The 15834-nt window shown below is 51.4% G+C and overlaps 1 protein-coding gene across 2 annotated transcripts in view; it reads left to right on the top strand.

Annotated features, from left to right (window-relative positions):
- ANKH (ANKH inorganic pyrophosphate transport regulator) overlaps positions 1-15834 on the top strand; it is a 141850-nt gene that overhangs the window by 105067 nt on the left and 20949 nt on the right. For both annotated transcript variants that reach the window (XM_077353333.1, XM_077353334.1), the window contains 4 exons: positions 3593-3685; positions 4937-5032; positions 11115-11244; positions 12608-12731. In XM_077353333.1, the coding sequence (XP_077209448.1) occupies positions 3593-3685; positions 4937-5032; positions 11115-11244; positions 12608-12731 (443 nt within the window). The remainder of the gene's footprint in view (positions 1-3592; positions 3686-4936; positions 5033-11114; positions 11245-12607; positions 12732-15834) is intronic.

Below are 15834 nucleotides of genomic sequence, written 5' to 3'. Positions count from 1 at the left end.
AGATCGCTGCCTTTTCGTGGCAAGGGGGCTTGCGTGGCTCAGTGAAGCTATGAGCTATGCCGTGCAGGGCCATCCAAGACGGACAGATCATAGTTGAGAGCTCTGACAGAAGGTGATCCACTGGAGAAGGAAATGGCAAACCACTCCAGTATCTTTGCCATGAAAACCCAATGGACAGTTCCAAAAGGCATAACGATATGACGCCGGAAGATGAGCCCCTCAGGTCGGAAGGTGTCCAATATGCTACTGGGGATGAGCAGACGGCTAGTACGAGTAGCGCCAGAATCAATGAAGCGACTGGGCCAAAGCCGAAAGGACGCTCAGTTGTGGAAGTAACTGGTGGTGAAAAGACAGTCCGATGCTGTAAAGATTTTTATTCCATAGGAACCTGGAACGTCAGATCCATGAATCAAGGCAAGCTGGAGGTGGTTAAACAAGAGATGACAAGACTGAACATCGACATTTTAGGAATCAGTGAACTAAAATGGACAGGAATGGGTGAATTCCTTTGAGTACTCCTAATTGTTCCTTTCCACACCTCTCCCCGCCTTCCCCCTTAACTTCCCAACTCCAATTTTTCTGGATTTTGGCAACAGACAGCCACAAAAGGGGGAACAAAGAGAGAGTCAGGTAGGATGAAGTGTGATCACTGGTTTTGGTGCACACGGAGCCGCAGTGGACATTTTGGAAGCCCTTTTCACGGCGGAGTACTTATCTTCAAAATGGTGTCCTACAGGGACGAAGATTTCCTCTTGGCAGATGAGGCTCCTTTAGAGGCTGCAGAATGAGAGGCAACAGGCCCAATATGCGTGGCCCCATCCAGGCCACCCGAGGCAAAGAAAGCACCCAAAAATTCAGGTGGCCCTGAAACAACCGCCTCTGGCAAGGGCAGCTCTTCTTCCTCCTGAACGTCACAAAAAAGGCCAAACCAACCTGGTGGCCACAAAAAAGAGCCCAGCAGATGACGTAGACTAGGCTCCTGAGCAAGGTGCATGTGCAGCACCTGATCCTGCTATGTCTCCCACAGACACCGTGGACAGCTAGCCAAGAGTTCACGTGAGTCAGGGGGAGAAAAGCCCCTTTAGTGATGAAATGCTATTATTTTTTCATAAGGCTATGAGAGAAGAGATGGTTGCCTTTTGCCAGAATGAGGTACCCATGTTGAAAATATTATAGCAAGACTAGAAGTTAAGCCCGCTGTAGGCTAAATACAACGGGCGCCAGCAGCCTCTCCCCCGCCCCCCTCCCAACTGCATCCCAGACTTCGGGGAAGGAGTACGCCCTCCCTGAAGCCGTGGCCCCCATTCCCACCTATGCCTCCTCCGCGGGCCCCTCCCCCGCGAGTTTGCGGCTTCAGCACGGGCCTGTTCCTGGGCCCGCACAAAGCCTCCCCCGATCACGAATCCTCCCCGACAGCCTCTTCCTGACCCGCGCATCCAGCCCCGGACTGACAATCGGAGGGACCAATTGGCCCCCGTTCCCCATCCCGGACTGGGCCCACCCCGACCCCCCTTAGCCTTTTATTACTACCGTTCTGCGGTTACAGATTATTTACTTATTCTAAAATAATTACAAAGTTATAACAAAGCATCTTTCCCTTCTATTCTCTAGAAAGGTTTCCTTTATCAACACTATCTTTTAAAAAATTTCTTTTTCCCCTTAGTCCTCAAAACCGCAAATCATGATTTTTTCCTCTTTCATGCAAAAGGTCAATCAGAGGTTTCCAGTTAGCAATGAATATAGTTGTTGTGGTTTCTCTAATCAAAGAAGTGAGTTTAGCCACCTCTGCAAATTCCAGCATCTTCAATAAGCACCCTTCCATTGTGGGTATTCTTGAAGTTTTCATTCTGAGCAATAATCTTCCTGCTGAAATCTCAGGCCAAAAATGCTACCAGCCTACTTATGTTGGTATTGATATGTGATCTTTTAAAAATGTCTTAAACCACAGAAGAGTTATATAAACAAAGTGCCATGGCTATTTACAAGCTGTCTATCCATCAGCCCCCCTCCCCAATCTTCTGATCTGATTTGTACATTAGTCTTTACTATCTTCTGCATTAATGCAGTTGAATCCCGGATCGAGCCTAAGGTCTTAGTAATTACGTTTAAGGCCATACGCATATCTTCTGGGATTGTGTGCGGTGGCCCCTTAGAGAAATTTCTTAATTCATCCAATGATTGCTTCTGGGGCTTCTTACACTGCCCTGGCTTTTTTACTAGCAGATATTGATTTTGGTATCACGCAGTGACTTCAATACATGGGTGGCATTAGAGGGTGGTAATAATGTGATCTAAGTTGTCCAAGAATGTCGGGTTCTTGTATTGTTTGAATAAAGGCACAGGAAAATGGACATTTTGGTATGGAAGCAGTATCTCCTGTGTGTGAGTAACCATAATAAAGTTCAAGTTGTGTGACAGATAACTCATATCCTACGTGATTGGCCCTCAGGAGTGTCTACTCTGTAATGAAGGGCCAATAGCGGGTCTGTCCTGCCCCAGTGGGTCTGTCCTGCTGGAAGAAGAGCCAGCCCCCTCTGGCTGGGGTGGCAGGACTGGTTGAGGGCCAGGAGATATCCATCCAGAACAAGTCATATGAGAATCTTGTAACCATTATTTTTAAACAGACTTTGTTAAGATAAAAAGTAGTGAAGAATGAACTAACATTATCTATAGATTCTTAAAAGTCATTTTAAGTAGAGATAATCAGCCTAGAATGTGGGGCAGTTGGCTATCATTTGATGAATAATTTAAAATACTATAAATAAGAGAAGTTGGCGCTCCTTGACCTAAGAAACTCTTAGGGACTCACGTAATTTATCTCCGTTAATTAACTACATTATCTATGTAACATGGAGGGAGGGAGGGAGGGAGGGAGGGAGGGAGGGAGGGATGGATGATGGAGGGAGGGAGGGAGGGAGGGAGGGAGGGAGGGATGATGGATGGATGGATGGATGGATGGATGGATGGATGGATGGATGATGGATGGATGGATGGATGATGGATGGAGGGAGGGAGGGAGGGATGGATGGATGATACTTTGTCTATTTTATTACATGAGGAACGCAACAGTTGTGCTTTAATAAACAAGCTTGGAATGGAAGCTGAGATGATCGAGCCATGACTAGTTGTGCACTGTGCCCCGGATGAGCTGGTAGCATTATTGGCTAGGAGTGAAAGGGTCAGGGAAAGGAAAGGTCACTAGATGCCCAGGGTTTCTTAAATGCCCCCCTGCACTAGCATCAGGCCTGACCACAGTCATCCAGAACAAGTAATGTAGGGTTATTTTTGTATTGTTTGTTGCGGGACTGTCCTCTCTTGGATGCCATCTCCCTGCCTTTCGGACTGGCAGTCTTTCCCACCCCGTCCCTACATTGTGGCTTGAGCAGCCCTGTCCTTCATTAGCCCATCCTAGCAAAGAAAGATGAGTGTGAAAGCTACCAAATGAAACCAGTGGCCAAGAAGGTAGGCTGTAGGTATGCCAAGCCCAGCTTTATTTGTGTCCAGTTGTGGCTAACTGTGGCCACAGAGAATACCGCTGTCCTGTGAGCTTCTCTGGTGATGAAACTGGCCATTGCCTCTTCCTCTTCCACAGGCAGTGGCGATTCTGACAGCTACATACCCCGTGGGACACATGCCCTATGGCTGGCTGACAGAGATCCGAGCTGTGTATCCGGCTTTCGACAAGGTGAGCTGCTCTTTCTTGCCGTGGGAGTGGACGCTTTGCTCCTCTTCCCAAGACCTCCCTGACAAAGGAGCTTTCCAACAAAGCTGAGGAATATTTTCAGAATGTTTTGGGCTCAGCCATTTCAGTAGTCAGAAAAAACGCACACACACCGTCCCCAATCCAGCTGAATTAAAAATACTGATAAGGTATTTTCGGGCTTGAATTGGCCAAATGCAAAACTCTCGTCTCCACTGACAATGTTCGTAAAGGATTCCACGGCTGTATTATGCGTGCCTTCTGCTGTTTTTCCAAAGCGACATTTGGGTGGAGGGTGACTTAGGGGGAGGAAGCGCAGTTTTTGATGTTTAAATAGCATGCGTGGCATCTCCGTGCAGGACAGAACATTGAGCACTCAACTTGTGTACAGATCATTAGCCTGTCTACAGACCAGGTGTTCAGAGGCTGGGTTCCTGTGGGTTGCTTCCTTTGCTAATTGGAGAGGCAGTGAACCAGGGACGGCTCCCATGAGGTCTACCTGCCTCGCCACTCTGTATTCCTGGGAGCCAGACCCCACTGCAGGAGTCACTCACGTGTTCCGCACCTCCCGGAGCATCTTATTGCCTGAAGCCCCACTGGGCCTGCTTGTTTAGACTCCCATTAAGGGCAAACATCAGACACACAGAGCAGGTTCATTAATTCAGAGCCCAGATGTAACCCAGTTGCTGACATGGGAAAAGGTCTCTGCAAGTGGCACCCAGTTAGCTCTCACCAATCCGGCCATAATCCAGTAGCTCTGAACGACCATTGGTGGGCCTGCCAAGGTCGATCCATGTGGTCTCCTAGCTGACCTGACAAACTCCACATGTGCATTATTTAAAATTTGATTTCTATTGCATTGTCGCTGCAATGCAATCCATGGCAGAGGGGGTCTTGCGGGGGTACGGGATGCCTTCCTATCCCACTTTCCCAGCAGTAGGAAAACTCTGGGGTGACACTCAGTGCTGCCTCATGAAGCAAAAGCCCAGCCAGTCGGGTGCCCCCCCCCACCCCTCGCCCCCCGCCCTCCTTGTGCTCCAGACTGAGCGGCGTTCAGCAGGCCAGTTCCAGGCCAAGGACCTCTAGGCCAGGGCGGCCACAGGAGATCTGCTCCTTCCAAAGACTGTGGAACCATTTCCTTTCTGTCTTTTTTGTGCTGTAGACTCTCACGGGTCCTTTTCAAGATGCTGATGCCTGTTTTTTTGTCTTCTTCTCCTTCCTCATCTCTCACCCTAGAATAACCCCAGCAATAAGATGGTGAATACCAGCAGCACCGTCACAGCAACGCACATCAAAAAGTTCACTTTTGTCTGCATGGCCCTGTCCTTAACGGTAAGGAATGCGTGGCTGAAGCAGTGGACCTCGTAACAGGAGGATTCATCCGCACACGGAAGGACAACAAAACGTGCCTTTCCCTTGCCAAGCCTGTGTGCTGGAGAGAGGGCATGTCTGTAGCAAGATGTGGTGTTGTGTAGCTTTGCGTGTCTCCCAATTGGCCACTTGGCCCTAGAGTGCCCATTGGAGGAGCGAATCAGGAGCCGTTTTGCTTCTCCTGATTCGCTCCTCTGAGTTTTTATCCTGGATAGGGCCCACCCTAACTCCTCCCCAAAAGCCCTTACCCTTTTATTAAAGATAATAATAATAATAATAACTCTCAGACATTTGTTCTGCCTTGCAGCTCCTGTGGCAGAACTTTCAAGCAGTCCTTCTCTGCCAGGGTTGCTCCAAAGCCCCCGAAGAGTCATTTCTATGATTTCATTTGGGGGGGGGGATTTAATTTGTATGTGTGTGTGTAAATTAACTAACGAGGGAGGAGTTAGGAGGACAGAGTGGTTTTCTACTCATCTCTCTGATCTGCAGCGGCCTTGTTGAATTCACACCCAACAGAAAAGAGAGGGAGGGAAGACCCTGCATCTGCTGCCTCCCCCCCCCCCCCGCATTGGCTCCTCTCATTTCTGCCCTCTCAGAATTTCTCCACAGAGCCCCAGTGGCAGAAAATGGCTGGAGGGAGGCTGTTGCAAGCAGAGGGATTCAGATACTAAAGCAGGAGAGGACGGTGTCCAATGCCACAGAGGCCCCCCCCCCAAAAAAACAGCCATTTCCTCTTTAATCTGGAGATGATCTGGGATTGCAGGAGATCCCCTGGTCCCACCTGGAGGCTGGCATCCCTAGCCAAGAGCGACTACACCCGGTTACAGGGTAAGGACTGTACACAGCCTGCACAGAGATTCCTTTCTCCCCAGGTTTCCCCTTGCCCTAGCAGCTGTTTCTGAACCTAGGAAAATATATTCCTAGGTCTTGTTAGGATTGCCAACCTCCAGGTGGTGCCTGGGGATCTCCCAAAGTTACAAGTGATCTCCAAATCACACAGATCATTTCTCCTGAGAAGAACTGCTGCTTTGCATGGTGGGTTTTATGACAGCTGAGATGAGATGAATGCTTCCTTGTTTAAGCTTAGACAAGGAACTGCATGCACAAAAATGAAACTAACTTCTTATTTCACAAGTATTTGATTTTATTTGTGATGTCAGGCACTGTAAACACGTTTCCGGGGTGTGGCAGGGAAGTGTGGCCAGGTAGCAACAATTCTGGGGTTACTGGAAGCCTGAAGAATCTTTCAGAGATAACTCTATGGTCAAAAGGTTGAAAAAGTCTGTCTTACGCTGATCTCAGATCCTCTAATAAACAAGAAATACATTTCATTACAAATCTAACATTCTATTGCCTTTATAAGGTACTAGAAATTAAGGCCGCTGTAGCCGAAATACAGTGGGTGCTAGAGCAGGGGTAGTCAACCTGTGGTCCTGCAGATGTCCATGGACGACAATCCCCATGAGCGCCCACCAGCAAACCCTGGCAGGGGCTCATGGGAATTGTAGTCCATGGGCATCTGGAGGACCACAGGTTGACTACCCCTGCTCTAGAGCATAGGGGAGAATAAGGGAGGAAAGGAAGGTTGAAGAGGGAAGGAGGGATGGGAGTGAGAAAGGAGGGGAAGGGGTGGGTGAAGGGATGAACAGAAGGAAGAGAGGAAGGAAGGCAGGAAGTGTGTTAGATAGGAAGGGGGAAAGAGAGCAAGTGAGAGGGAGAACGAGATAGGCAGGAAGCAGACGGAGAAGAAGAGGAAGTCAGGAAGGAAAGAAGGAAGGCAGGCAGGGAGGGAGGTGGACTTGGAGGGGAGTGGGGGAAAAGGAGGGGGGATTTCAAGTGTCCGTGGAGGGGGAGTCGCGAGGAGGGGCGAATTGGGAGGGGGAGTTGGGGGGGAAGAGATCGAGAGATAGAGGAAGCAAGGGAGAAGGAAGGAAGGGAGGCAGGGAGGTAGGTGGACTTGGAGGGGAGTGGGGGAAAAGGAGGGGGGTATGTGAAGGGTCCGTGGGGGGAGTTGCGAGGGGGGGCAAATTGGGAGAGGGAGGGCCGTGAGAAGGCTTTTTGGGGGGCGGCGTGGTGTTCTGCCGGCCCCAGTAGCTCCCTAGCAGCATCCATGATGCTGTGAGGGAGTGCCTGGGCCCGGCAGAAGGCAATTTGCAGCGTTGGGGGACAGCGCAGCCTTCTGCCAGTCCCAGGGACACCCTCGCAGCATCCTGCACACTGCAAAGGTGGCCTGGGGCCGGCAGGAGGCTCCCGAGCAAGGGACCTGGGGTGGGAAAGGAGACGTGGCCTCCCTGCTCCTTTCCCTAGTAGGAGGAGAACCCGGGCGGAGGACTCACCATGTGGCCATCCTTCAGTGTCTGCGTGGTGATTCCCCAGCCAGGCCAGGCGAGGCTGGGCCAAGCAGCCAATGGGGAGCGGCACTGCGCGCGGCTCCCCATTGGCTGCTTGGCCCTGGATGGACACTTGGAGGGGCCAATCAGGAGCCGCTTTGCGGCTCCTGATTGGGCCCTCCGAGTTTTTATCCTGGACAGAGCCTGCCCTTTCTCCTCCCACATTGCCCTTTTGTTGTTGTTATGTGCGAAGTCGTGTCCGACCAATCGCGACCCCATGGACAATGATCCTCCAGGCCTTCCTGTCCTCTACCATTCCCCGGAGTCCATTTAAGTTTGCACCTACTGCTTCAGTGACTCCATCCATCCACCTCATTCTCTGTCGTCCCCTTCTTCTTTTGCCCTCGATCGCTCCCAGCATTAGGCTCTTCTCCAGGGAGTCCTTCCTTCTCATGAGGTGGCCAAAATATTTGAGTTTCATCTTCAGGATCTGGCCTTCTAAAGAGCAGTCAGGGCTGATCTCCTCTAGGACTGACCGGTTTGTTCGCCTTGCAGTCCAAGGGACTCGCAAGAGTCTTCTCCAGCACCAGAGTTCAAAAGCCTCAATTCTTTGACGCTCGGCCTTCCTTATGGTCCAACTTTCGCAGCCATACATATGGAAGACCATAGCCTTGACTAAATGCACTTTTGTTGGCAGGGTGATGTCTCTGCTTTTTAGGATGCTGTCTAGATTTGCCATAGCTTTCCTCCCCAGGAGCAAGCGTCTTTTAATTTCTTTGCTGCAGTCCCCATCTGCAGTGATCTTGGAGCCCAGGAAAATAAAATCTGTCACTATCTCCATTTCTTCCCCTTCTATTTGCCAGGAATTGAGAGGGCCGGATGCCATGATCTTTGTTTTCTTGATGTTGAGTTTCAAGCCAACTTTTGCACTCTCCTCCTTCACCCGCATCAACAGGCTCTTTAGTTCCTCTTCACTTTCTGCCATTAGAGTGGTATCATCTGCATATCTGAGGTTGTTGATATTTCTCCCTGCAATCTTGATCCCAATTTGTGACTCCTCTAATCCCGCATTTCTCATGATGTGCTCTGCATACAAGTTAAATAGGCAAGGCGACAGTATACAGCCTTGCCGAACTCCTTTCTCAATTTTGAACCAGTCAGTGATTCCATGTTCAGTTCTCACTGTTGCTTCTTGACCTGCATATAAATTTCTCAAGAGACAAATAAGATGCTCTGGTATTCCCATCTCTTTAAGAACTTGCCACAATTTGTTGTGTTCCACACAATCAAAGGCTTTAGCATAGTCAATGAAGCAGAAGTAGACGTTCTTCTGGTACTCCCTAGCTTTCTCCATGATCCAGCGTATGTTGGCAATTTGATCTCTAGTTCCTCTGCCTCTTCGAAATCCTGCCTGTACTTCTGGAAGTTCTCGGTCCACATATTGCTGGAGCCTAGCTTGTAGGATTTTGAGCATAACTTTGCTAGCATGAGAAATTAGTGCAATGGTGCGGTAGTTTGAACATTCTTTGGCATTGCCCTTCTTTGGGATTGGAATGTAAACTGACCTTTTCCAATCCTGTGGCCATTGTTGAGTTTTCCAAATTTGCTGGCATATTGAGTGTAGCACTTTTACTGCATCGTCCTTTAAGACATTGCCCTTACCCTTTTATTTAATACTGCGGGAGCGGTTACAGATAAGGTCTGTAATGAAAATTGACAGAAATACTTGTCTGTACAGGCAAACATTTTTTAATTCTCCTCTGAGCTTTAAATGTGCATGGTCCAAATGCTGTTGTAATTGCAGCTATTTGTCATCCCACAAATCCTCTCTCTTAAATGTCTTCTCTTCAACCATGAAAGTGGATAAAACTCTTCCTAGAATGAGAGCAATAAAAAGCAGAACTCAAAAAACAACCGCCTTGAACTTATTTAACTCTCCCTGTCCATGTTATGTTTGTGTGCATAAAAGAAGATCACAGGGATTCCAGAGTGGCTTTTAATTGGGCAGTGGTGTGCTGAGCTGCCATTCCTCTTCATTCTCTGCAGCTTAATCGCTGCTTTCAATTGCAAAGTCACCTTTTAGGTTTCATTATCGGCTGCTTGGGGCGGGGGGAGTGCATGGACTCCATTGGGAAGTTAAGGTCATGGCAGAAAAGGAGAATCTGCCATCGGCAGGGCTGTCCCAGGGGTGGCGGTGAGGGGGACTGGGAAGCCTAGAGGGCTGTAGCTCACCCGCAGGGTAGCATCGGAAGGCCAGGGAGCTGCAGGGAGCAGCTGGTCTGCCTGGGACCCTGAAACGTGCCTTCACCTTCCCTCTCAGCCGGCCATGGCTTCTGCCTCTCTGGATGACCTGGCCTCACAGGGTTGGTTGCTCTGAGTGGGCTGCAAAGGACACTTCCGGGGCTTCTTAAGTGGAAGAGAGAAACCAACTGTGGTCTGTTAAATGAATAATCAGCCAGATAAACGAAAGAGCACAGAATTACTTTATTGGCATTGGCCATTACGCTGAGACTGGATATCCTGGCCAATTTTGAGACATGGCTGTATTTTAGAGTATTGCTGGAAGCTGGATTCTCCTGCAGGGCCATTTATGCACTGGAGGCTTCATGCCAGGCTGCAGGCTGGAGTTTTAGTCGTGGCAGGTTGCCCCACCTCTTCCTGAACCCACACAGGGGAGCCTTTGGCCCGGTGCTCCTCATCCAACCCCAATTTGTGCTCCTGCACAGGAGATAGGGCAGTGCATAAACGGTCCAGGTGGCTCTTCAGTTGCTGGTAGAGAAGGATCTTGCTAAACTCTCAAGGCCTGAGAAGCCCAGGCTGTGGGGGGAGGGGCTGGAGCCAGCTTCCCTCTTGCTGGGGGGATGGGTGGGAAGCAAAGTGAACACATTAACAGGAAATTTCTATATGTTATTGATGTATATATAATGCTTTAGTAGCTTGGGATATTGTTAATGATGCAGAAGTAGCTCTCAGGTGGGAGACCTGTGCTCTAATCCTCCCTCCCCCCACCTTCTGAACCATTATCTGGCTTTCGTTTTTTTCAAATAGAGCCTGTGGGGGAAAGGAACTGGCTTTTCATAAAGGAAAAGGGACCTTTTACATGTGCAAAAGTCTGAAGAATGGAGCCTGTTATGTTTTTAACCCTGTGACCCATTGTTCCAGCTGTAATGCACAAAAAGAGTAGGGTGCATGCCACACCTTGGCCTGGCCTGGCCTTAGTGAGCCATCTGCCGGATCGTGCCCCTGCCTGCCTCTGAGAATGTGTCTGCCATTGCTGCTGCCGAGCAGGTCCGGAACTTTGAACGCAGCTATAATCGTCTGCTGACAGGTTCCATTTTCGTGGGCTGGGCTCAGACACAGTTGGGGTGGCTGCTGCTTTGGGGAGCCATGTTATCAAATGCCTCTGCGGCCGCCAGCTCACACAGCACGAGCAGAGGCCTCGTGAGGGACATGGTCATGCCCTTCCAGTGGCATGGAGGCTGAGCTGGGGGTCTGCAGGCAAGATGGCGAGGTGGGAGCTGGTCTGTTGGACTGAAACATGTTTTCTCCCAAAAATGAAAATATATTTTGTAAAAAGAGGGACGTAATTCCTTGAGGGACAGTGAGGTTGGCAGTTAGAAAAGAAGGCATTGCAGTGGTTCTACCAAAAGTGGTTCTACCAAAAGGGCAGCGATGTGTAAAAAATGTTCTTATTGTTTCCTTTCTCTCCTCAGCTCTGCTTCGTGATGTTTTGGACTCCAAATGTGTCCGAGAAGATATTAGTTGACATAATTGGGGTGGATTTTGCCTTTGCGGAGCTCTGTGTCATTCCGCTGCGTATCTTCTCCTTCTTCCCTGTTCCAGGTAGGGGAGGATGCGCAAGGGAGGCTGGGAACATACGGTACTCCTCTGGACAGCAGTCCGATTGGTCTGCAAAGCTTCCCAGTAGAGTTCAGCTGGAGAGAACGCCGTGAGCCCTGGACAGCTCCCTCAAGAGGCGAGGGCCTCAGTGGGGAAGGGCTCCAGTTGCCTTGCAAGAGTTTGGCTCATGCGTCCCACCTCCGTTTGTGGGCAGGCAACGGGATCGTGCTGTTGAACAGCTCACCCCAGGGACCTAGCCGTGGGGGGGGGGCGGAGGGGGCGGTGCCTGCCCTGCCCACCCACACCCAGGACCAAACTCGGTTCACTTTTAGTTGGGCCACCAGGCCTGGAGGGAGAGACCAGAAGCCTCTCGGTGAGCAGCTGGCCAGCTGTGGTGGAGGCTGAGGGTTCAACCCAGCCCGCCATGATTCCCCATGGTGTGCCAGAGTGGCCCAGGCAGCCCACCTCTCCTCTCTTCCCCTTCATCCAGTACACTTCACTTGGGCACGGATGCTGGCAGGAAGCTCTGCTCACCTTGGCCTCGCTCTTGGCCAGGCTCCTTCCCGACCGGCCAGTGGCCCAGAGCCTCTCCAGCATGTGCTCCTCGCCCCCGGGTGCTGCTGCCTCCTGGGTGGAGGGCTGAATGTCACACGCTGAGCCCTCCCTTGCTGCCCTCCCCCCATGGGACTGTGGAGGGGGGAACTGCCTGGAGGAGCAAGCACCCCCCTGCTCCAGGTGGAGGAAAGGCCGAGGCACTTCTCAGCTGCATGGTGTGCACGCCTCTTCCTCAAGGGCATGTTGATAGGTAGGCAGACAGATGGTTTTCTTTCTTTCAGAGGTTGACCCAAGTGGAGGTCCCTAGAGAATTCCCAGGAAGTATCCAGCCCTCACCTGGACGTTGGCAACCCTTCATTCATTCATTCATTCATTCATTCATTTTTATTTATTTATTTATTTATTTATTTATTTATTTATTTGTTTGTTTGTTTATTTGTTTATTTATTTATATACCGCCCTCCCCGGGCGCTCAGATCCCTGGGTGGGTCTTGGTCCCCTTACTGCCCCCTTAACAAAAAATTGGCCCTGCTAACAACCACATTCTGGCTGCAGGCCTGGCTTAGCTCTCGAGCGTTCTTGTTTCCACTGAACCAAACCTCGGATGGATTGGGACCTTGACATGCAAATCGTGAGCTTGTCTTGGGCCTCGGAAGCAGAGGGTGTCTGAGGACTGCAGGGTCCACGTGGCGTGGCAGGGGGGGTCCTTTGACACGGGGAGCTACAGGATAGAGATGCAGCCCAGCTCTGGCCATCAGGCGATAGTGGAGGCTCTCCTGGGCTGATCGCTGACGGTTCTTCCTTTCTGCAGTCACAGTCCGGGCCCACCTGACAGGATGGCTGATGACTCTCAAGAAGACTTTTGTGCTGGCCCCGAGCTCCGTGCTGCGGATCATCGTTCTCATCACCAGCCTGATCGTGCTGCCTTACTTGGGGTAGGTGCCCCTTCGATCTCTGCCATTTCCCTTGACACCCCACACACCACTTCCCAGGATGCAACACAAATGGACAACATCATCCCATCTGGTTTATGTATTTACTAGTTTCAAAACCCATTTATAAAAATGAGCTTTGAAAGGTGAGTAGGGGAAGGGAGACGGCCGGCCGCACCCACGCACCCACCCCCACCTCTCGCAGACACCCTGGGGAAAGTGGTTGGGGCGGGGACGGAAAGGAAGGGGTGGCGGAACCCGCGGGCTACTCACCTTCGTGGGCATCCTAGTTGTTGGGGACGGTGCGGCCATGGACAGGGTGTATAGCTGGGCGAGGTGGGGCGTCAGGCGTAGTCGTGTCTCCGCGCGCAGGCGGGGGGAGACGTAACGGTGGAGGCGTTGGGCTTGGGGGGTAGCGGCGCGGCTGTGTTGGGGGGGCGTCGCGGGTCCGGTGAGGGCAGGCACGCATGCGCGGAAGGCTGCGCATGTGTGGTGGAGGCGTGCGGGGCGGGGCTGCGCTGGGAAGGGCAACCAGGCATGCGCGGGAGTCCGCACATGCCTGGTTCAGTGTAGCACCGTGGCAGCAGCCGCGCAGGACGCGCAGCCTAGCCGCGGCGCTGGAGGAAGGGCAGGAAAGGGCCGTGGAGACAGAGGACGGGGGAAAGGTAAGGAGGCGCAGGGCGAGCGTTGATCGGGCGGGGAAAGTGATGAGCGGGGTGGGGGTGGGACGGGCGGGGATGGTGGTGGCCGTGGTGGCATGGCAGCAGCGCAGGAAGTGGTTGGTGGGGCGAGGGGGGTATTTAGCGGTGGGTGGGTGCATGCATGCGTGTGTGTGGGTGCATGTGTTTTGTGATCGAAGTGGCGGCAGGGTGGGAAGGGGTGTGGTGTGCGAGAGGGGTTATCGAGGGGTGGGTGGGTGCTTGCATGTGTTTGTGTGTGTGTGCATGTGTGTTCCGGTGGAGGCGATGGCAGCAGCAGTGGCGTGGGAAGGGGTGTTAGGGCGAGGGGGGTTATGTAGCAGTGGGTGGGAAGGGGCTTGAGGGGTAGGATCGTGGGAAGGGTCATCATGGGAAGGGGCGTGAGGGGGAGGGGGGTAGTTTGTGTTGTTTGGGAGCGTTGGGGGGGTGGGAAAGGAGCAGGGTCTTTGATGCGGCATCCCTGCTCCTGTCCCGAGGGCGAGGGGAAGGTGCCGGGAGCACTCACAGTGTAGGAAGGCAGCTGGTCTTTCTGCGCAGCGATACCCCTGGCGGGCGAGGCTGGGCCAAGCAGCCATTGGCTCCGAGTGGCACTCGGAGGGGCGAATCAGGAGCCGCTTCATGGCTCCTGATTCAGCCCTCTGAGTTTTTATCCCGGACAGGGCCCACCCTAACTCCTCCCCATTAGCCCTTAGGGCTTTATTTAATCCGCTCCGCAGAAGCAGTTAAAGATTCTTATACTTCATCGCACCCTCCCTGCAAGCGGGCTCAAGATCCATGTATTGTTCTTATGTTATTATGTAAACTGCCCTGAGCCCCCGGGGAGGGCGGTATATAAATATAATAAATAAATAAATAATAAATAAGATAGTTCACAATGACACTTATCAATTAAAACCAATTCTCAATTCTCAAAAAATATAATAAACTACAGTAGAATGTTAACCATGTATCCAATCTAAAATGCACCTCCCTTCTGCCATTTCACTCTGATTGGCCTCCATCCTGCGGGCAGTTCTCAGCTGTTTGGGGGCATGGGCAGGGGGCGGGATCCTGTGATGGGGGTGAGAGGTGCAGGAGCCGGCCAGATCTCTCTGGGGCCAGGAATCATCGGCAAGTGGGTATTGGCTGGACATGATGTTCTTTGGGGGACTTGTTGGGAGAGATCGGCTCTCAGATGCAAGGGCCCAGGCCACATTGAACCCTACCCAGAACTCCATGGGCAAGCAACGTAGGTGTTGGAGGGCTGATTGGATATGAGCCCTCCATGGGGTCCTTGTAACTTTCGGGTCAGGCCCAAGGGTAAACCTGCATAGAGGGAATTGCAATAATCTATTCTGGGGGTGACCATCGTTTGGATCACTCTTCTGAAGCCAGATAGGGGGCTAGTAGCTTTGATCCTGGCAGTTCTTCCCTGCTCATTTTTGCCCGTGCCTCTGAATGTCCTGCCACATCCAACAGGTAGGGAAAGAAAGGGCTGCAGGATTTGGGCGGGGGGGGGATAGGTCATTAGATAGCAAATTAGTTCATATTAGTTACCAGTGAGAATTTGGATATTTTAGTGACTTATTTTTTAAATGTTAATGAAATAAATAAAGTATATAACTATGTACGATACGATAACATTTATTGGGTTTAGCCAAAGGCCATTACAAAATATATGGCACAAATATGGATAAAACAATATTTCTCCAATATTGTGTACATAAAATTGTAGAAGAGGGCTACTGAGTTACAATTTAAAAGAAACACGGTGTATCAAGGTGGGGCACCTGTAAAACAGCTTTGGCTCGGATCTTCCTGGCGGCCAGAGCGAAAAGTGCCACCCTATATGAAATATAGGTGTCAACATCTGATAACAAATAGCGAGTTTATCAAAATCAGAAGTGGGGTGTAAGTTTGGTAGTAACTTGGCAAGGAATTTGCCCCTGGGTTCGGAGTACAGGGGACAAGCCAAAACAAAGTGAAGCAGGTCCTCCGCAGATGAATTTCCACATATGCACAGGCGTTGGGCTATGGGTATTTGGAGATATCGTCCAAAGAGCATGGCTGATGGTATCATTTCAAACCGCAAAGATGTTAGGGCCATTCTAAGATTGCGTGTTGTTATGTTTACTAAATATGATGCTCTAGAGCAGTGGTCCCCAACCTGTGGGCTGCGGCCCGGCGCCAGGCCGCGAAGGCCTCCTTCTTCCCTCCCCCCCCAAAGCGAGAAGCTCGCCAGGCCGCCATAGGGGCCGGTTAGCTCGTGGCCCGGCAAGTTTCTCACTTCGGGAGGGGAGGGAAAAGAAGCTTGCCAAGCTTTAGCGGACGATTTGCTCGCGGCCCAGAGTGCCGAGAGGGGAAGCCGCGGCCGCTGGCATAGCGGCGGCGCAAACGCGCATGCACGGACTGCCACGTTTGCGCTGAAG

This window comes from Paroedura picta, chromosome 9 (assembly GCF_049243985.1).
Source record: "Paroedura picta isolate Pp20150507F chromosome 9, Ppicta_v3.0, whole genome shotgun sequence".
Taxonomy (NCBI): domain Eukaryota; kingdom Metazoa; phylum Chordata; class Lepidosauria; order Squamata; family Gekkonidae; genus Paroedura; species Paroedura picta.
Note: the sequence above shows the minus strand (reverse complement) of the source record. Positions and strands in the feature narration are given on the sequence as shown.